Raw genomic sequence first — 21,435 nt, forward strand, 5'->3', positions numbered from 1 at the left:
TTTTTAAGTGGGAGAACTTGCACAATTGGTGGCTGACTAAATACTTTTTTTCCCCACTGTATATATATATATATATATATACATATATATACACACACACACATTGAATTGTATTTCATTTCCGTTAATAAGTGAATGAATATTTAAATTTTCAAAAACATTTATATATTTTGTCTGTTATATATATATATATATATATATATATATATATATATATATATATTTTTCTGATTGGTTGAGAACCGTGAGATATTGTTCTGGTATCGCTACAGGAACGCCCTTTCACAATTTTAAATCACTCCGCTTGTTCTAGCCGGGTCTGTTTTTTTTTTATTATTCACTGAGCTAATCATAGAGTACGTTATGTTAAAAGCGCTATATAAATAAAGGTGACTTGACTTGACTTGACATATATATGAAGGTTTTTGTATATATTACACACAACTTATTTTTTACATATCTTTTAATATTAATAAAATATATTAAATCTCATTTTTATATTAATAATATTATACATATTTTTATTTTATTTTACCTATTGTTTGCTTATCAATTTTCAAGTAAAGAGAACATTTTCACAGATGCAGTTAATTATAATAACCGTGTGATGTAGAGGTTAAAACTGATGCTGGCTGAGAGAAAGATCAGAGAAGAGGAAGGAAGCATGTGAAGAGCTCAGCTAAAGGCTGGCTAAAGAGATACTGGTGTGTTTAACAGTGTCAGCTGTCAGTGACATAGCAGACATCAGATGTGACGAGAGCAAGTTCTATCTGCATGATTTACCCGTCCTGTTGTCATCATGAAGAACACGTGCTCTGAAAGACACTTTCTTTCTTTTCTCTCACAGTACGACAGACAGATCCTGATAGGAAACATGTTTGAGAATGGCAAACATACATGCTTGTACTGCTGCAGATGCTGTTTGGCTCATCATTACACTCTTCACTATTAAATGTGATTCAGACAAACCCTCACCGGATGTTCTTTTTGCATAAAAGACATAAAAACGACTTTTCTCATACTTTTCTTTTTCTCATTTCCAAAACGTCACTGAAACACTCTTATAATTTGTATAGATTTTTTATTTCTAGTTTAGTTATTATTTTATAATTAAATTAATATGAGAAATGTTTCTTTGGCAGCTAGCTAAAATTAAAATAAATGTAAGTTTTTTAATTGTATATTTTCTTTTCTTTCAATTTAGGATTATTTGAAGTATGATGTTTTTTTTAAATGGTTTTATAAAGTAATTTTTCATGCCTTCATCTTATGTCTTAATTAGGTGAATTATTATTTATTTTTCTATTTCAGAGTGAAAATTGTTTCTACCCTTTTTTTTTAAAGTGTAGAATCAATAAATATAATTTTTTTTAGTACTGCAGCACATGACTGACCCTTCTGATATGTTTGTCCTTCACAGGAATCCCTAAACAATCGCAGGTCCTGCAGAATGAAGCTCCCTCAACAAATGAGTGCACAATTGTCATGACGGGCCGGAGGAAGCAGCAGCGGTCAGACAGCGGCACGTCTGCCATTCAGATAATGTGCTAGAAGCACATGCCTTTCCCTCGCATTCTCTCAGGAACTCTCAGGATGAGAGACGGGGCCTAATCGTATCCCAGCTGAATATGCCGGCCTTGGAGAGAGGTGACATTTGTGGTCGGCGCCACCTGCCGTGTGGAGCATGTGCAGCAGTTCCCCAGCTGCTGCTTCAACTGCCTCTGAGGAGCGCCTGCGGTCTGGAGCTGGGGTTCCCTGGGTCTGCTCTACGCTATTGGTTAAAGTTATTTAGTGTGGAAACTCTCAACAACGTCACACTTTTAAATGTATTAATATTGCAACCAGTCTCAACTGTTGGGTTATTAAAGTTCATTAGCACTATCAAAAAAAAATACAAAAATGTGTTACTTGAAATAATAATAATAACAAAAAAATTGTTTAATTGCAAAAGTATTTTAGTTACTTTTATTTCAGCTAGTTTCAAAGGAAACAGTTCTCATTTTCACTTCGTTTAACTTGATACTAAAATGACAACGTAAAACTGAAATAAAAATGTATAAACATTAAATGGACAGTAAAAATTAAAAAAGTAAAGATGACAAAAATACAACAAAATTACTCAAACTTTAACAAAAATTAAAATGAAATAATCTAGAAATCTAAAAATAAAAACAAATTCAAACAATGAATAAAAACTATAATAGTATCTCAGTAATAATGAAATAACGCTGGTGCCAACTATACTGTAGAAAGTCAACAGGATCGCTTCAATTGGTAAGACACAATTATCTTTTTTCAAATGAATTTTCCACCGAAGATTGGCTCAATTTCAGACCAACATAAATGATTTGAGTTATCAATCCCATAATTCATCAATCTAATCTAATTTTACTTTCCCCCCAAATTGTTTACTTAATTTACCTGTATGCATAAACTTGATCATAATGGTTTGACAGAATATATTATTTTCTACAAAATACTTGCTAGAAATTATGTAAGCTTATTTCTGCCACAGAAAAATAAAAATGGTAATTGGAATTTTAAAATCTCACAATTCAGACCTTTTTTTCTTAAGACTTAGGATTCAATTAAATTGTGAGCTCAAAAGTCACAATTATTTTACATTTTTTTATTCCATGGCAGAAATAAATTTCCATAAAAAATGCAAAAATGAAGTTGGGTCAAATATGATCCAGCAGGCTTTATAGGGTTAATATGAGCATGTATTTGGTCAGTATGGGTTGACTAGCTGTTTTCCACTCCTGACAGCTGTCACTTGTGTTTGGGATCTGGATGTCTTTAACACTTTGTTGTGCATGAAGTCAGTAAAGCACTCGTCTCATCATGGCCTGTCTGCTCTTACATTTGGTCAGCTTTCATCCAACACATCCAAACCCCCAGAGTAAATCTCAACAGGGTTCAAGCACAACATTTGATTTCAGGTGTGTGTCTGCTGACTTTACAAATGGTGCCAATGTTAAATGGATAGTTAATCAAAAGTATTATAAAATATAAAATAAATAATAAATAAATAAAAAATAAAAAATAATAATTACAATAATAATCCTTGAAACATGTTCAGGAGAACATCATGCTGACTGCTTATTTTGCTACTTATAATTTTTTTCATTAATCAAAAATCCAAGTTTATATATATATATATATATAATAAAAATAATATTTTACTCACTCTTATGTCAAAATTAAAAAGAGATGTATACAGTGGTGTGAAAAAGTGTTGGCCCCCTTCCTGATTTCTTATTTTTTTGCATGTTTGTCACATAACAGACTCATTGCAAGTTATTGCAAACGCTTGATTGCAGTTGTTGCTGTTAAGGGTGGCCCAACCAGTTATTAGGTTTAGGGGGCAAACACTTCTTCACACAGGGCCATGTAGTTTGGATTTGGATTTTGTTTTAACCTTCATTTAAAAACTGCATGTTGTGTTCACTTGTGTTATCTTTGACTAATATTTAAATGTGTTTGAGGATCTGAAACATTAAAGTGTGACAAACATGCAAAAAAAATAAGAAATCAGGAAGGGGGCCAACACTTTTTCACACCACTGTATATAGGCTATATATATATATTAGAAATGGTAATATATATTTATAGATATTATTATTATATATTTATTATAAACTTTTGATTACCATTTCTAATATATAAATATATATATTTCTCACCTTTAAGTCATTCCAAACTTTTATTTTAATTGAACAAATGTATTTTTTTATAATTATTTTTTAGAAATGGTATCAACATTAAGGGGGTAGTTATATATATATATATATATATATATATATATATATATACATTTCTTAAAGTAAAAATATATATTTTTTAATAATTATCGTTTTGTAATTTGCATGCATGGCAGCTGACAAATATACTAATGGGTATATATATATATGGGTATTTATTGGTGAACTGTCCCTTTAAGAGCTGAGAATGACTGTCATATATTGTTATTCCATGAAATAATTTAGTAGCAGATAATTAGTTTTAAGGTCGTTAACTCAACTTAATGTCATTATCACTGTATAGCTGATCCAGCAACCCTGCAAACAAAGCCTCTGTTTTTTTACTGTGGTAAATGGTACTACTGAGGTTGAGGCGGCAGCAGCATATGCCATGTCCCGTCACGACCCACACCTGTTTGTGAAGAGCTGATTACGCTACCTTTGACCTCGCTGATAGAAACGTACACAATAGCAGGTCTTTCAGGCGTCTGCTCGTATGGAACAGCTGTATCAACCACAGGACGGCAACTGGCCGCAAACACTGGCCTCTTACTCTGCTTTAACACTAATGATTCAACATGAACATGTGAGGAAGACATTAGCTGATCCCCTCAAGTCCTCATCATGGCTTTAAATCAATCAGGTAATTTGGTAGTTCATGGTCGATCATGGACAGTAATGAGTAGTAAAAAGCTTGTATGAATTCCACATGAATGAGAAATAAAGGTACCCAACATCATGATGTAAGAATGGTTTTCCATGCAATGTGATGTTCAGTGCATTAAAGAATATATAATATTAAAGGTGCAACATCTTACTGGACATCTGTCTAGCATGTACAGAACAGTCAAATATAAAAATTAACTGTACAGAGTTATTTTTTATGTTGCACAAAAGTACATAATTTCTACAGTGCTGTCTTAAATTAGAATCATTTTTGTGAATTCTGTCTTTTCGGTATTTCAGTAAGGGTACGCTGACATTGTTTACATGTAAATACATATTTATATATATCAATATTATTTTAGTATCATTGATCATTGATTACTATTGTAGTTTTTCTTAATATTTTGAATCAGATTTTTTGTATTTTGCTTTCACTTTAATTTCAGTAAAAATTTTGGTTAGTTTGTTTGCTTTGTCTTTTTTATGTATTCTGTGTTTTGATCATTTTTGTCATGTCTATATAGGTTTTTTTTTTAGTAGTTGTAGTAGTTATTTAAGTAATTCTAGTTAAACTAAGCAAAAAAATGTTGTCTTGGCAAATAGCTCAAATAATGTTTATGTTTCATACATTTTAAATATCATCGTTTTGTTTCGTTTCATAATTGTTTACTGTTACAATGTTGCTGAAAAGGTATTCAATTACTACATTTTCGATATATGAAATGAAAAATGTTCTTTGCGTAGGATTTAATTTTTTACTATATAATACGATAAGATCAGTGTGTGTTAAATACATTTTTTGAATGATCTTTTTTCTGGACAAAAACTGTAGAAAAATATTTAATAGTTTTTAAGTTTTATATATATATAAAGACTTAGTGAAGAAAGTTGTGCTTATTAAAAATAAGGAAAGAAAGATATATATATATATATTTTTTTTTTTTGCTGGAGTAAACTAGCCCCAGTGTCCCATATCTGCATGTACTAGCCTACATAAAATGCTAAATGCATCTACATCTTTGTTATTTATTTATTTATTAAAGAATAATCAATAATCAATGATTACTCAGTATAATGAATAACTACTGAGTTCCATGAGCCATCAGTTCATGGACAGGAATCTTCAGGCAGCCGAGTCTATTTCCAGCGTCTGTGTGCAACTGAAATAGACTGCGAGTTGAATTTCAGAGCGAGTTCTACACTCTGCGTCCATCTCTCTCCACTGCAGCTGATTTTAGCACACAGGTGTTGACCTTAGGCATTACGAGGAGCATGTTCACATTCCCCTGAGCTCTGCTCTTTCTGTGTGCAGCGGTTGTACATGTGATCACAGTCACAGAAAGAGTTACAGGCATATATATATATATATATAAAATCTGTGCATTCGAGTGTTCTGCCATTGTCATGATCACCAAGAAAATCTTCCTTGATCAACATCCTTGTTGGCTGACAACATTCCCATCAGCCAATCAGATTGCAGGTTTAGGATCTAGGCGGAGCTGAACAACATTCTTACCAGCCGATCATTTCCCACTGACTTTAGTATTAGTTATATAATTTCAGCATTTTGTTTGTGTTGCATATATCACTTATTTTTTTTATTATAATTATTTTTATTTTTTCTTCTAATTTTGTTTATACTTGTGTGAAAATAAAATAAAATTCCTTGTACTGCTGCACTTTTTTGCAGTTGTATTAGTGGTGTCAAACGATTAATCGTGATTAATCGCATCCAAAATAAAAGTTTTTGTTTACATTATAAATGTATATTTACTGTGTATATTTATTATGTATATATAAATAAATACACACACATACAGTATATATTTGGAAAATATTTAGGTTTATACATTTATATATTCATATTCTTATATTTTATATTATTTACTGTATAAATATAATATATGAACATAACATATTTTTCTTAAATATATACATGCATGTGTTTGTATTTATTTACACATAATAAATATACACAGTACACACACATATATTATGTAAACAAAAACTTTTATTTTGGATGCGATTAATCGTGATTAATCGTTTGACAGCACTAATTTATATATATATAAAATTAAATAAGGATATATCCATTTTATTTAATAATATATAATTAACTTGCCTTTATATGTTGCTGACCTCAAAAGTCATGTTAAACAGTTTATACTTTTTCTCAGAAATGAGATGATATCTTAGAACTCAGATATTGTTCGCAAAATTATGAGTTAATACTTTTTTTCTTAGAATTACACAGTGTTGGGGGTAACGCATTACAAGTAACGTGAGTTACGTAATCAGATTACTTTTTTAAGTAACTAGTAAAGTAACAAATTACTTTTTAATTTACAAGAGTTACTTTTTCAAATAAGTAACGCCAGTTACTTTTTTTTGCAATTTATTAATTGAAAGCTCTCCTGTCCCCTTGTTGAGAGAAATCAGGAGTAATATGTTACTTTAGTTCTAGAATAAATGTGAACATGCATTAATTCATCTCCCTCACTCATATTTTTCCTCAAAATTAATAAAAACAGTCAAAAGCAACTCAGAATATGACTCAAAGCTGCAATAATGAAATATATTAAATAATACAAATATCTTTTATGTATTTAATCACATTTTATTAACCAATTTACTGCTGACCTTCGGCGATCCAATTCAACCATACTAATAAGCAAAAATTACACAAGATAAACTAACATTTCTTCTTTGTTTATTTCTGAAGAGTGTTGAATTATCTTCTTCTGTGTTAATCAGATTACTTTTTTAAGTAACTAGTAAAGTAACAAATTACTTTTTAATTTACAAGAGTTACTTTTTCAAATAAGTAACGCCAGTTACTTTTTTTTGCAATTTATTAATTGAAAGCTCTCCTGTCCCCTTGTTGAGAGAAATCAGGAGTAATATGTTACTTTAGTTCTAGAATAAATGTGAACATGCATTAATTCATCTCCCTCACTCATATTTTTCCTCAAAAATTGCAAGTTTATATTTCGCATATTTTTAAATATCTAACCTAAAATATAAATCTAAAATATAAATTCAGAACTGCTATAAAAAAGTCTGAATTGTGAGCAACTACCTTTTTTATTATAATTTTTTATTCCGTGGCGGAAATAAGATCCATGCAAAAATTAGTAAAATGATGTAAAATTCTGAAGCAATGCTCTAGGAAGTTCACAGAAACAACAAGCGCATTACTAACATGAACATCACTGAGATAAATTTCTGCACACACACACCAAAAACATGCAGTTCTTTGTCAGCTGTGCCCCAGAAAGCATTTTCTGTCATGCTGTCCCAATAAAAGCGGGTGGCAGTTGTCTTTTGGCCCACCCTGCCCCCCCAGAATCCCCTTCAAGAAGCCATTGAGATTGGATGTCTGGAGCGCAGTGTGAACAGCTGAGAGCTGTGATTTCACAGGCTGCTGGACTGTCAGAGCGCTGAGGCCTGCCAACAGGAGGTCCAGGAGAGACCCAGGCCTCTAAAAGACATCGACAGGTGGAAGGCTGCCAACAAGGGGAGGGCGAGCATTAGAAAAGGCCGGGAAGCCAAGCCGGCTCTGGACACAATCCAGGAGATGGCACAGGACGAGGATATGCACAGAAGAGAGCGCTGGACCTGTGTTTGTCCCGTCTGATGGACTGGATGCCAAGGGACGGGCAAGTAATATAGGAAAGCCTGAGCTGAAACCGTCTGATATGTCAATGCTGTTGGACTGCAGCGCTTTTCAATGTAGAACTGGCTCCTGGTTGAGTCTCTTTACTGCTTCGTTCAGTTTTGGGTTTTTTTGTTTGTTCACTCAAGTGTAAACACATTTTTAAACAAATTTTACTTTTTGAAAGGCGGCGGTATACTTTAGTTCTAGAATAAATGTGAACATGCATTAATTCATCTCCCTCACTCATATTTTTCCTCAAAATTAATAAAAACAGTCAAAAGCAACTCAGAATATGACTCAAAGCTGCAATAATGAAATATATTAAATAATACAAATATCTTTTATGTATTTAATCACATTTTATTAACCAATTTACTGCTGACCTTCGGCGATCCAATTCAACCATACTAATAAGCAAAAATTACACAAGATAAACTAACATTTCTTCTTTGTTTATTTCTGAAGAGTGTTGAATTATCTTCTTCTGTGTTCTGCTGTACAGACGTCAATTTACATTTCCTTCAGCCTGAGGCTTTTGGCGTGAAAGGACATTTACATTTGCCAAAAATAGAACTTTTATATTAAAAGCAAACGAGCAAGCCCAGCACAGATTTAAAAAGTAACACAAAAGTAACGTAATGCATTACTTTCAATAAAAAGTAACTAAGTAGCATAATTAGTTACTTTTTTTAGGAAGTAAAGCAATATTGTAATGCATTACTTTTAAAAGTAACTTTCCCCAACACTGGAATTATATATATATATATATAATAAAAAAGTCTGAATTGTGAGCAACTACCTTTTTTATTATAATTTTTTATTCCGTGGCGGAAATAAGATCCATGCAAAAATTAGTAAAATGATGTAAAATTCTGAAGCAATGCTCTAGGAAGTTCACAGAAACAACAAGCGCATTACTAACATGAACATCACTGAGATAAATTTCTGCACACACACACCAAAAACATGCAGTTCTTTGACACTTGTGCCCCAGAAAGCATTTTCTGTCATGCTGTCCCAATAAAAGCGGGTGGCAGTTGTCTTTTGGCCCACCCTGCCCCCCCAGAATCCCCTTCAAGAAGCCATTGAGATTGGATGTCTGGAGCGCAGTGTGAACAGCTGAGAGCTGTGATTTCACAGGCTGCTGGACTGTCAGAGCGCTGAGGCCTGCCAACAGGAGGTCCAGGAGAGACCCAGGCCTCTAAAAGACATCGACAGGTGGAAGGCTGCCAACAAGGGGAGGGCGAGCATTAGAAAAGGCCGGGAAGCCAAGCCGGCTCTGGACACAATCCAGGAGATGGCACAGGACGAGGATATGCACAGAAGAGAGCGCTGGACCTGTGTTTGTCCCGTCTGATGGACTGGATGCCAAGGGACGGGCAAGTAATATAGGAAAGCCTGAGCTGAAACCGTCTGATATGTCAATGCTGTTGGACTGCAGCGCTTTTCAATGTAGAACTGGCTCCTGGTTGAGTCTCTTTACTGCTTCGTTCAGTTTTGGGTTTTTTTGTTTGTTCACTCAAGTGTAAACACATTTTTAAACAAATTTTACTTTTTGAAAGGCGGCGGTATGACATGCTAAACTCCATCTAAAATGATTTGAAACGGCATTTAGCACCATCTAATTTTTTCAACAGTTTAAATTTGACCAAGCATTCTGTTTTTATGTCATATCAAATGGAATGTTTGTACTTTTAAATGTGAGTTTGTTACACCGCAGGGCTGTTTAAAATCAGCTAGTGGAGGGAAAAAGGTGATTGACAACTTTCTCTAGATGCATAAAATCTTGTTCATAAAAAAGCCTATGCTATGTATCATATGGGATCTATGCTGTACTATAGAGTATTATGTGAGTTGTGATGTATGGTGTGTTTAACAGAGCTGGCTGTTGCTCCTTGAGATGACATACTTCCTTATATCCCCATATACGGAATCAATCTATGGAATGTAAGGAAGTGTGTGGTCTCAAAGAGTCTTTATCATCATCATCATCATCATCTCCTTAAAACTGTTAAGAGAATATGGCACCACTGACTTAAATTATGTCTATGGATCAAAGGGAACACTATCATCCATTCTAATGAGTTAATGATTTCTATAACTGTTATTTGTGAAAAATGATTGTACATTTACAAACTATAAAAAGTAACATCTTGTAAATATATTTTTATATACACATACACTAAAATGATATAGAGGGTTAATGAGTTCTATAACCATTATTTGTTCTATAATATTTTTTAAGTTTATAAAACATAAAATGAAAGAAACGTAAATATATATTAAGTAATTTTAATTGTATTATAAATTACATAAAATATGAAGAACTACAAATGATAAAGAGTTAATTAGATAAACACTGTTATTTGTTCTTTAAAAATGATTTAAAATGTATGAAATATAAAAATGTATATTTCATTTTTATAAAATCTATCATTTTTACAAATAAAGAACTAAAACTGTTCAACTTTAGATATTGTTTTATAAAAAAATATATATTTTTATCAATCTTAGTTGATTCTATAGAGCTTAAAACCTTTTTCCAAGCAAATATTTCTTGTATTTTCCAAGAATTTTCCATTTTTTTTTAAAGGGTCTCTGGTTTACAAAGGCAGCAATCTTCAGTTTTAAAATGTAAAATAAGCTCTACTAAACAATGTGGTTTGATCACTTTGTAAAGGTTGTGTGAAAGTCAAGCTCAGGTCATTGGTGATTTATCAAGCTGAGCTCCTCCACGATGACATGAACACTGAAGAGTGACACAGCAGCTGCTGCCATCACGAATGTTTACTCTTATTAATAACTGGACAGGTGGAGAAGAGCTAATTCTGGACGGACACACCAGAGTCAGGACATACCGGCACATCCACGGTCTCGGTGTCATTGTCCAGAAGGAAGTTCATCTTCTGCTTCCTGAGTTATAGATGAGATCGATGATTCGAACTGCAAATGAAACGTTTGACATGTGATTAATCAGATGCTGAAGTGTGAATGTCACTGAGGAAAGCGATGCCTCTCACCTCTAGAAATCCTAAGCTGGAAATCCGTTTGTCCTCAGAAACACGTCTTAGTTGCTGGTAAAACGGAACCAAGTCAGGTGTTTGAGAGAGGTTTGGTCCCTTTCAACCAGCTACTGCGCCGTGACTTCAGCCAGCAACACAAACACAGGAATATACATGTCATGATGAGAGTAAAAAACACGTGGACCTGTATCCAAATCAGACAATGTTACCTGAATCACAAAAACATTATTATTCATATTCAATATCATGATAAAATATGTGTGATGATGGTCTGTTTTTCTGTGATTACTCTCTGGAAAAGCTCAGCTCTGCTCTCTACAGGAAAGAAATGGTAAATGCTTAAACAATTAAACAGCCAGATTTTGCTTGATGTAATAAGATAAGTTTTCTAACTTTTTTTTTTCATGCCAGTCCCGTGTTTTCCACTTTTCTGTATTGTAAAAAAAAAAAAAAAACACATTTATTGATTAAAAAAAAACTAAGGAAATAAAATATATTTATCCTCATTTTTTCTCTTTATATATTATTTCTGTATTTATATGTATAGTTGCCATACCGCATTAATAACTAACATTTATTAAAAATGCATTATATAATATTATACACACACACACATGTATATATATATATATAATAGTCAACAAGAATAATTGTATTAACGTATAATAAAATTAATTTAGCTTGAGATGGCACATTACAATGGTGTAACTGGCACAATATGATGAGCAATTTTTGTGACTTTTTTTTCTCCACAAATGGAAAATAGAAAAGGCGGCAAAGGAGAATCACATGTTGGAATTCTTTGGAATACACCCAAACAAAATGTCAGCATTCTTTGAATGCTTGTCCAATTAAATTAGTGCACTGTAATCTAATATTGTAGAGTAGAATACACTGAATATATATTTTTCAGAATTCCAATTTAGTTTCATCTGTAACAAATTGTCTCAATGCAGCTGCTTTTAATAAAATTTTAAAAACACCTTTATTATGAAACCAAAGGCCACTTCAGATCAACAATTTGTGTACAGATATTAGAAAGCTAAAGAAACCCACAAAAATACAGTACATAAATAATCATATTACACCATATGGCAAACCAAATATCATTGGATTCAGTGCTGTGCATCTATTTTTTATTCATTCCCTGATTGCACTGAACTCTTGCTGTGTATTTCAGAGTGACTGTGCCAGTTCTGTAACAGAGAGAAAACAGACCAAAGTGGAGGACCAATTAAAGGAATAATTCACCCAAAAATGAAAATTTGCTGAAAATGTTCTTATACTCAGGCCATCCAAGATGTAGATGAGTTCATCGGATTTGGAGAAATGTAGCATTCCATCACTTGCTCACCAATGGATGCTCTGCAGTGAAAGGGTGCCGTCAGAATGAGAGTCCAAACAGCTGATAAAAACATCACAATAAGAATCCACATGTAATCCACACCACTCCAGTCCAGCAATTAACGTCTTGTGAAATGAAATGCTGATTGTTTTTCAAAAAAAAATCCATCCTCAAGACATTTTACATATCTTACAAACACGCAGCAACTTGTGGATTATTTGTGATGTTTTTATCAGCTGTTTGGACTCCTATTCTGACGGCACCCATTCACTGCAGAGGATCCATCGGTTAGGATCAATCAATCTGATGAAGAAACTCATCTACATCTTGGATGGCTTGAGGGTGAGTAAACATTCAGCAAATGTTTATTTTGGGTGAACTATTCCTTTAAGATCAAATACATATCAAAGTGACTGTGTACAAAATATTTAAATGTTTGTTTTGAATATGAACTGCTCATTATAAAGTGAATATGAACATGTGGTCTCCACTTTCTTCCTCATGAACTGGTTTACACAAATAAAAGAGGGGGGCAAGGCAAAACAGGATCTTTCCCACTAAAAGTGTGAGAAAATGAAACCTTCACTAGTTTCCATGATTACTTTTCCTAAGAGAAAATTTCACAGCAGGCATCACACTTTAATCTAAATAAAACTGAAGGAAATATTTTAAAGTCAAACAAAAGACACACACATAATTGTGAATCTCATGAAAACATATCTGGGTCATTTTCACACCAAAAATAAGAGAAAAACCAATGTACAAATAAAATAAGGCCTATTTTAAGACCATTACAACTTTTTTTGCATTGTGACATTATTTTCAAAGACAATTAAGGTCATTTACGCCATAATGCAATAAAAAAATAATTTTACTGTAATACAGTAATGAAAACAAAGGGATAGTACAATGTATACAATGTATTACAAAAAATAAAAATCGTAGAGATGCACAATAATGTCACAATGCAAAAATATGCAAAACATTCCCTTATTTAATAATCATTTCGGGGTAAATATAATGCTAGCATTTCTGAACAGTTTTCGTGAGACTCATTCATACGTGTCCCTCTAATGCCCTGGAAAAACCTCGAGTGTGCTGGGGACGGACGAGACCCCCGATCAGTGCAGCATTTTGCAGTGGCACCAGGAAATTCAGATACAGTAAATGAGAGGAGGAGGAGCAGCACCTCCCCGAGACAAGGCAACATCACTGTCATTGTGCATAAGTGAACATACAGTAGCAGCCAGACGTCTTCATTGTCATCAAATCCCTCATGAATCGGCCTGGAACAGGGCCACTTGTTGGTGTTATTGCAGTTCTTTCATTCAGCAATTCAACAAGAATCCATGACAGCAGAGAGGTGAATCTCACAAAATGCATCAAAAATATAATTCATGCCAAATTTAAAAGAAAAAAATATTAAGAAGTTATATTTTGCATAAAAGAAAATGAAGTCTGGTTTTAGGATTTGTTTTTGTTGCATTGTGACATTTTCATGACAGCAAAAAAAAGTCTCATTATTATAATGCAAATTAAATTTATTTGTAAATAAATTTTGAAATTTAATCAATCTTTGTTTGCACATTGTTTGTGGCTGTTTATTTTTGTGGTTTGAAAGAAATGTAATCAAAAAAATAATATAAATTTTTAAAACTTAAAAATAAAAAAATTATTAAATATGTTCTCTAAATAATTTCAAAATTGAAAAAAAAAAACTAAAAAAACTCAATGCTCATAAGAAACATGCCTCATTTTGAAAACCTAAAGGTAAAAAAAAAATAATAAATTTGAAAATATAAATAAATAAATTGAAAGGTAGTGTAAAAAATTATTTCACTATTCATCATTATGGTCTTAAGAGACATGGTTCATTAAAAAAAAAATCTTCAGGGTCCTAAGAAACATGCCTCCTTTTTTTCATGCAAAAATATAATTTCATGTTTTTTTTTCTTTAATTTTAGGGTGAAATATGGCCTGTTAGATTTTTGTGAGATTCACCCAGTGGTGCATAAATGTGCTCTTTCAGTTCAAAACGTCGACCTTAAATTCCAAACCTGTGATTCTAGGATTGAAATCAGCTGCTGTAAACAGTTGGACAAAATACAATCAAGTGGGGAAAAAAAAAAAAACGGCACACCGGCCCTGTCGTGACTCGTGACACACCTTTACTACAAGGATTCCTCTGATGACAACAATAATGATAATAATAATAAGGCAACTGGAGTTAGACATCATAGAGAGCTTCCACTACATTTCTCCTTCCTCATCCTCTTCCTCTTTCTCCGGCAGCTGCATCTTGAGCCAGCCTTCGGCGGAGTGGCCGTGCTTCTTTTGGTGGCGTTTGTAATTGTCCCAGTGGCCCGTGGTGTATCCACACTCCTGGCACTTGAAGGGCTTCTCACCGGTGTGCCGCAGCATGTGGCGTTTCAGGTTCATGCTCTGGTTGCAGCTGTAACTGCACACGCTGCACTGGAAGGGCTTGGCGCCCGAGTGGATGCGCTCGTGCCGCTTGAGATTGGCCAGGTTGCCGCAAGCGTAGTCGCACATGCGGCATTTGTAGGGCTTCTCGCCCGTGTGCACGCGGTGGTGCCGCTTGAGGTTGTCGAAGTGGGCGGAGGCGTAATTGCACTGCGGGCACTTGTAGGGCTTCTCGCCGCTGTGAGTCTTCGTGTGGCGGGCGAGGTGGTTGGGGTACTGTGTGACGAACGGACACGATGTGCACGAGTACAGCTTGTCGCCTTTCTCCGGGCTGCTCGGCGAGCTTTTGGACAGCATGTCTAGTGTGCATTTGCTGCAGATCTGTGCTGTGGCACCCTCCTCGTCCTCCAGCACCGCTCCACACACGCGGCACGTGAAGGGGAATAGCAGCTCGGGCAGAGGGTCCGACTCTTTGGCCAAACCCTCGGCGTGCAGCAGGGCGGGGGGATGGCGGTCCGTTCGCAGGGTGTCGTAGCTTTGGAGGAAGTCGGGGTCGCTGCTGATGTGCAGAGTCAGGTCAGACACCACAGACTCTGAAAGACAAAGGAACAAAAACAAGCTTCCTCTTTACAGCGAATCCAGATTTAGGAAGCCAAGAGTTTCTACTTCCCCCTTGCTTCACGCTTCGCTTCCTCTTTTGGTTTGCAGCACGAAGTGCTTAAAGTGCAAAGTATAAAGTAAAAGGAAATACGCAATAGCAAGAAACTTGCCGTTTTGAAGAGAACAAGTGCTTCTTTGTGCATCCTCGGAATCTGCATTCCTGTTGAGCACTGATAATTAAAATAACTGAATAAAGTCAAGTAAAATAACTGCTTCACCTGTGTAGGGAAATGGCATTCATAAACGATTTTACTTCTGTAATATAACACATGAGTGAAACAGAAAAAACATAGGTCTGAACTTTACATCCTTTAGGAATCAACTGGATCATGAAAAAAAAATGCTTTTCCCCATGTCTACTTATTTGATATTATTGAAATAACTAGTATTTTTGGCATGTGTACATTTATTATGATAAGACAGTAGAAGCAGTGAAAAATCAAGTAATAGGAGAGGTGAGCAAGAGCCACAAGCCAGGATTTGGGGAAAATGTAAAAAAAAAAAAATTGCACCTGTTCTGATAAATGTGTGATTGCAATTTTAAGCGATTTTAAAAAGCTCCAGTTTTGTCATGCATGTTTGTAGCGCTGCACAATTTGACCAAGAAAATTGTAATTATATATCAATTTGACTATAATAATATTTATATTATTATTATTGTACTACGTAATGAAAAGAAAATATATATATATAATAAAATAATAATATATATATATATTTTTTCAAACAAAGTAAGAAATACTTCTAATAATATAATAGCTTGCTGTAAAATTATAGTATTTAAAAAAATAATAATACTAATAATATTTCACAATACTAATATTTATGGATTAACTATTTTTTATTTAATTATTTCTTAATTTCTTTGTTTTCAAATGTTAAATCAAACATTTGTAAATGTGTAAATTGAACACTTCATTCTGAAATACAAAGTGCATGTATTCTATTAAAATGCCTTTCAAAATTACCTCCAATTTTATTTTTATTCTGTGTAATCATGATCTGCATGTTGGTTATTAGTCAACATTAACCATATTACAGAATCTGACTAAAGATTACAAAACAATTTTTTTTTTCTTTTGCATAAAATTCTGCACAATTTGAAAAAAAAAAAAAACTGATTTAAAAAATAAATTACACTAGGCTTGATTTGATAATCGCTCTAAAGCTATACCACAATTTTGGTTTTATTTCAATTTATCGTGCAGCTCTAACGTGAAGCGGATTAAACAACTACCTTCCGTGAAGGCTGACGATTTGTCCTCCTTGTGGCTCATCATGTGTTTCTTTAAGGAGTGGCTGTTGTTGGCTCTGAAGTCGCACTGGCTGCAGTTGAGGTCTTTCTCCTGCGTGTGCATGCGCTGGTGCCTCTTCAGGTTTCCCAGAGAGTTGCACGCGAACGTGCAGAACTCGCATTTGTACGGCTTCTCGCCCGTGTGCGTGCGCACGTGCCGCTGCAGGTTGACCAGCTGGGTGGAGGCATAGGCGCACTGCTGGCAGCGGTACGGCTTCTCGCCGTTGTGTGTTTTCATGTGCCGCTTCAAGTGATTGGAGTAACGCGAGCTGAAACTGCACAGTTTGCAGGAGTACGTTTTACAAGAGCTTTCGTCGGACGTGGATCTGCCTCGATTCACCTTCCCCTGCGTGGCGTCTGTGGGGTGGGCCTCCTCTAGCGGACGGTCCTGCCGGTCTGCGTCTCCACCCTCAGCGCCACACTGGAGGCAGTAGAGGCCGGCGAGGTCCAGCGCCCCGCTCAGGGGGTCGCCCAGCAGCTGGCCGCACTGCCTGCAGGAGAGGTACGGAGCGAACGCAGCGTCGGGGCCCATGTCCTCCCGCTCACTCTCCGTGTCTCGTGGGTCCTCGAAGTCGCTCTCCATGCCGAGACGGTTGTAGCTGGAACAGTCCTCATCGCTGAAGCCATACACCGGCATTCCCATGTCAGCCGTGACGGAGTCTATCGGGAGATCACAACATACTCTGTTATGGTTTTTCTTTAAAACCATTTTCTTTACTGTTTACACATAGGAAGTATATATCAAAGATTTCATGATATTTAAAATAAATAAATAAAGGGATACGATACAATAAATTAGGGTCATCAAAATGTGTAGTCTGTTCTCCCAGAAGAAAATGGCTAAACGTTAGTTTTGTCAACTGAGTACACTAGCATATAGATGACTTGACATGGACTATAAGCCACAAAACCTAATTTTCAATTGAATGCAGTTTTCATTTATCACAAAATCACTGTAAAGCAAGGCCTTAAGTTGTTTTTTGTTTCTGTGGCAACAATAATATAAATGCTTAATAAATAAAAGCAATAATAATAATAATAATAATAGATGATATTATGATTATTGAAAATATTACATAACATTATAACAACAACAATAAAAGCAATAATAATGTTACTTCTTCTACTACTATTATTATTCTCATTACTGATATAATATTATAATAGTATACTAATTGTATTACTATTATTAGTATTAATACTAATAATAATAAATTATTACTATTACTATAAAATGAATAACTATTATTTATACAATATCATAGCATATATATATATATATATATATGCTGTATATATAAAATCATCAATATTATTAATAATAATTATTATAATTATTAAAATTATTATTAATATAAAACAAAGCTATTGTATCAGCTATTCTACAACAGATTATTATTTTAATATTCTAACATTATATTAATTATATCATTATTCTTAATATTATTATTATTGTTAATAATAACAGTAGTACTACTAGTAATAATAATAATTATTATTATTATAACTACTATACAACAAGGTTTTCACAAAATCGAATTAGTAAAGTGTATTTTTATACACAACAGCTATTCTACAACAGCTTAGAAAGTGGGTCATCCAATTTTTAAAGTCTATTAAAATGATCTATCCACAAATGTTTGGAACAGTACAGCAAAACAATTTTAAACTGACGAAGTAATTCATATTCCATATCACTGACCCGAGTCCCTCTCAAAACCCACGATCCTGTAGTCATTTTCCCCAAAGCCCAGCTCCTGTCCCAGGAGGAAGTCACTCTCCAGGACCAGGTTTTCCTGATTGCCGACTGCCGCCCCATCTTCAGCTCCCACTGCAAACAGACAACATCACAGTCAACGATAATATCACAGTTTACTTTATTATACAACAAGTGGCTCATCCTATTTTTAGGCCTATTAAAACTATTAATCCATCCATTCAATAACATTATTTTTTACATTTAAACATTTTGTCAAGTAATTGCTTGGCTGAAGAATGGAAGATTTTAGTGATTTAGTAAACTTTCTGAGTGAATGTTGTGTAAATAGTGTAAAATGTTCATTTAATCATATCGTACATCATATAGCAGCAATATATCAGGCTCCTTGTTCTACTGATATCGCCATTGGAAATTGAAAACTATATCTTTATAGATATTACACATTCTAGAAGAAGCCTTAGATGCAGTGTATCTGATAATGATTCTCAGTCATATCCAGTAAATGGGTTTGAGAGACTTGTACAGTGATAAGACTGACGGTCATCAGCACTGGAGCTCTGGAATGAGGAAAGAAATAAGGCAGGAAGGAATGAAGGAGGAAGGAACAGTGGAGAGACGGCAGATAAATGGAGGGAGTCGGGTCAGAGATGGGTCCCGCGGCAGGAACAGGGGTCTGTCCCGAGGAAACACAGTGAGGAAAGAATGACGACAGAAGAGGGGAAGCCGACATGTTTTCACTGAGATAGAGCTGATTCTTGAAGACTCGTAGCTCAAGGGCTTTGGAAACTATCATTTAGTCCAACGATTTCCTTTAGAACTTATATAAAAGCTCACGAGGAACTACAAAGAGCTGCTTTCAGACTAAAGGAAAGGCTAGACTTGTGTTTCTCCAACAAAAGCCCACATGATCTCCGATATTAATTTGGACAGAAAAGGACACGGGCATAATAAAGCACAGCAAAAAGCAAGTTAATGGGAGTGAATATAAAGTACAGTAGAAACGAATTAAATCAGTTTTTTATTTTTAAAACAAGGACACGTGACTCAACAATATATCAATTTTTTATAAATTCTTTTTATTATTCATTTAAAAAAATGATGATGATGATTTTGATCGAAGTAGTGTGAATAGTCTTAAAATATAGTGTGAAATATCGAAATATGTCGATATTTGGCCATTTTCTTAACACTTAGGCCTATTTCAACAGCAAAATTATTAAATACATGAAAGTCGGTGGTATCATTGCAACACAGAAGAAAAGCAGAAGGCACGGCCATACTTTGAACAACTACAGAGAGAGAAATCAGGAGATCTGCAAAACTCTGGATTGGAAAGTTCTCTAAATATGAAATATATGCTGCTGATTTTTAACATTTGAAATCAAGATCAAGAGAAACTAAAAAAAAACAGAAATGTCTGAATAAGGTCATCAAATAACTAGAGGCAGACTGAATGTGGGCATCTTTTTATGCTCTTGTTAATAATTATCAACAGACATAAACACAATCACACTGATTTCAACAATAAAACATGAAAATCAGGCATTAATATTAAAAAATAACTGAAAGAAATCCAGACTTACATTTGACAGGCTGTGGGTTAGACTGTTTTCTTCTAGGCATTTTTCTGAATGTGTCTGTTTATAATCAGCAGTTCCCTGTTGAACTGATCTTCATCACCATCATCTTCCTCTTCCTCATTTTCCTCTTCCTCTCCCGAACAAAGAGTTCCTCAAATGACTCATAAGCCCCGAATTAAACACGTTTAATACTGTGTATCCCCAAAAATCATATCCAAACATCCAAAAAACTGAAATCCCCTGTTATTATTTCTAATACTAAACTGCATACATAATTCATAGACAAAACTGCATATACGACTACATGACTTTAGCTGGCGCCTTGAGTCTGTTATCAATCCACATCAATGAAAATGAAGATATTCAGGATATAATTTGTGTGTATCTTGTTATCAGTCGCAGGCTAACTAGCATGACCAGCTAGCCCAAAAAGAGAACATACAATAAAAGTCCAGTGTTTATAACCTCTGGACAGCCAGCAGCGGGAATATCAGCGTCTCTCCATGAGGAATTATTCGTCCATGTGGATTTTTATCCCTGTAAAGTGTCTCCAAGTGTTGAAGAAGTGAAAGTGTACAAGTTTCTTTGCTGCTGGAGTTGTTGTGATGTATGTGCAGCACAGGAAGTGATTGAAAGAGTTCAGCGTGAAAAAGGTTAAACAGCGACATCTACTGGACCATAGATATGTATAGACCGCATTCGACTGCTCCAGGCACGTAGATGCGGCCGCCATCGCTAATGAGGCATCTACGTATATATATCTATGTACTGGACAGTCAGAGAACAACAGCGCTCCTATCTATCCATCTATCTATCCATCTATCCATCTATCTATCTATCTATCTATCTATCTATCTATCTATCTATCTATCTATCCATCCATCCATCTATCTATCCATCTATCCATCTATCCATCCATCTATCCATCTATCTATCTATCTATCCATCTATCCATCTATCCATCCATCTATCCATCTATCTATCTATCTATCCATCTATCCATCTATCTATCCATCCATCTATCTATCCATCTATCTATCTAGCTGCATTATTTCTTAACCCTTTAACTGTCACCCGTCCCCTCTGTGGGATGGCTAAATTTACTTCACTATATTACAATGAAATCCTAATCTAATCATGACAAATTATATATCGTTGGAAAGGTCTAAGACTCCTAAATAGATATTTTAACAATGTTTTTGTAAAAAATTATGTAGGAAAAGTAATAGATTAATTTATGACAAGAGTGCACCTCAAAAGTCTATATCATTCTGACCTTTGTAGCAGAAAGTCTTCTTTGTTGCCTTTTTCTCCATCACACTTTA

At 34.5% G+C, this 21,435-nt stretch overlaps 2 protein-coding genes across 3 annotated transcripts in view; both read right to left on the reverse strand.

The window, feature by feature from the left end:
* Positions 1 to 11,495, reverse strand: part of plaat1l (phospholipase A and acyltransferase 1-like) — a 16,658-nt gene extending 5,163 nt beyond the window's left edge. The window contains exons 1-2 of one of the 2 annotated variants that reach the window (XM_016233911.1): positions 11,088 to 11,495; positions 10,926 to 11,010 (exon numbers count right to left, since the gene is read on the reverse strand). In XM_016233911.1, the coding sequence (XP_016089397.1) occupies positions 10,926 to 10,970 (45 nt within the window). In that variant the 5' untranslated portion in view covers positions 10,971 to 11,010; positions 11,088 to 11,495. Of the gene's footprint in view, positions 1 to 1,394; positions 1,825 to 10,925; positions 11,011 to 11,087 lie in introns of those variants that run through there. The other variant, XM_016233913.1, reaches the window with a different exon arrangement.
* Positions 11,496 to 14,330: 2,835 nt separating this feature from the next.
* LOC107552086 (zinc finger protein 513) lies at positions 14,331 to 20,720 on the reverse strand. The gene is made up of 4 exons (XM_016233910.1): positions 20,114 to 20,720; positions 18,513 to 18,641; positions 16,754 to 17,470; positions 14,331 to 15,449 (listed from the first exon to the last, which is right to left on the reverse strand). The coding sequence occupies exons 1-4, from the start codon at positions 20,151 to 20,153 to the stop codon at positions 14,686 to 14,688; spliced, it is 1,650 nt and encodes a 549-aa protein (XP_016089396.1). The 5' UTR covers positions 20,154 to 20,720; the 3' UTR covers positions 14,331 to 14,685.
* Positions 20,721 to 21,435: the final 715 nt, after the last annotated feature.

Source organism: Sinocyclocheilus grahami, unplaced genomic scaffold (genome assembly GCF_001515645.1).
Source record: "Sinocyclocheilus grahami isolate Dianchi unplaced genomic scaffold, SAMN03320097.WGS_v1.1 scaffold440.1, whole genome shotgun sequence".
Classification (NCBI taxonomy): domain Eukaryota; kingdom Metazoa; phylum Chordata; class Actinopteri; order Cypriniformes; family Cyprinidae; genus Sinocyclocheilus; species Sinocyclocheilus grahami.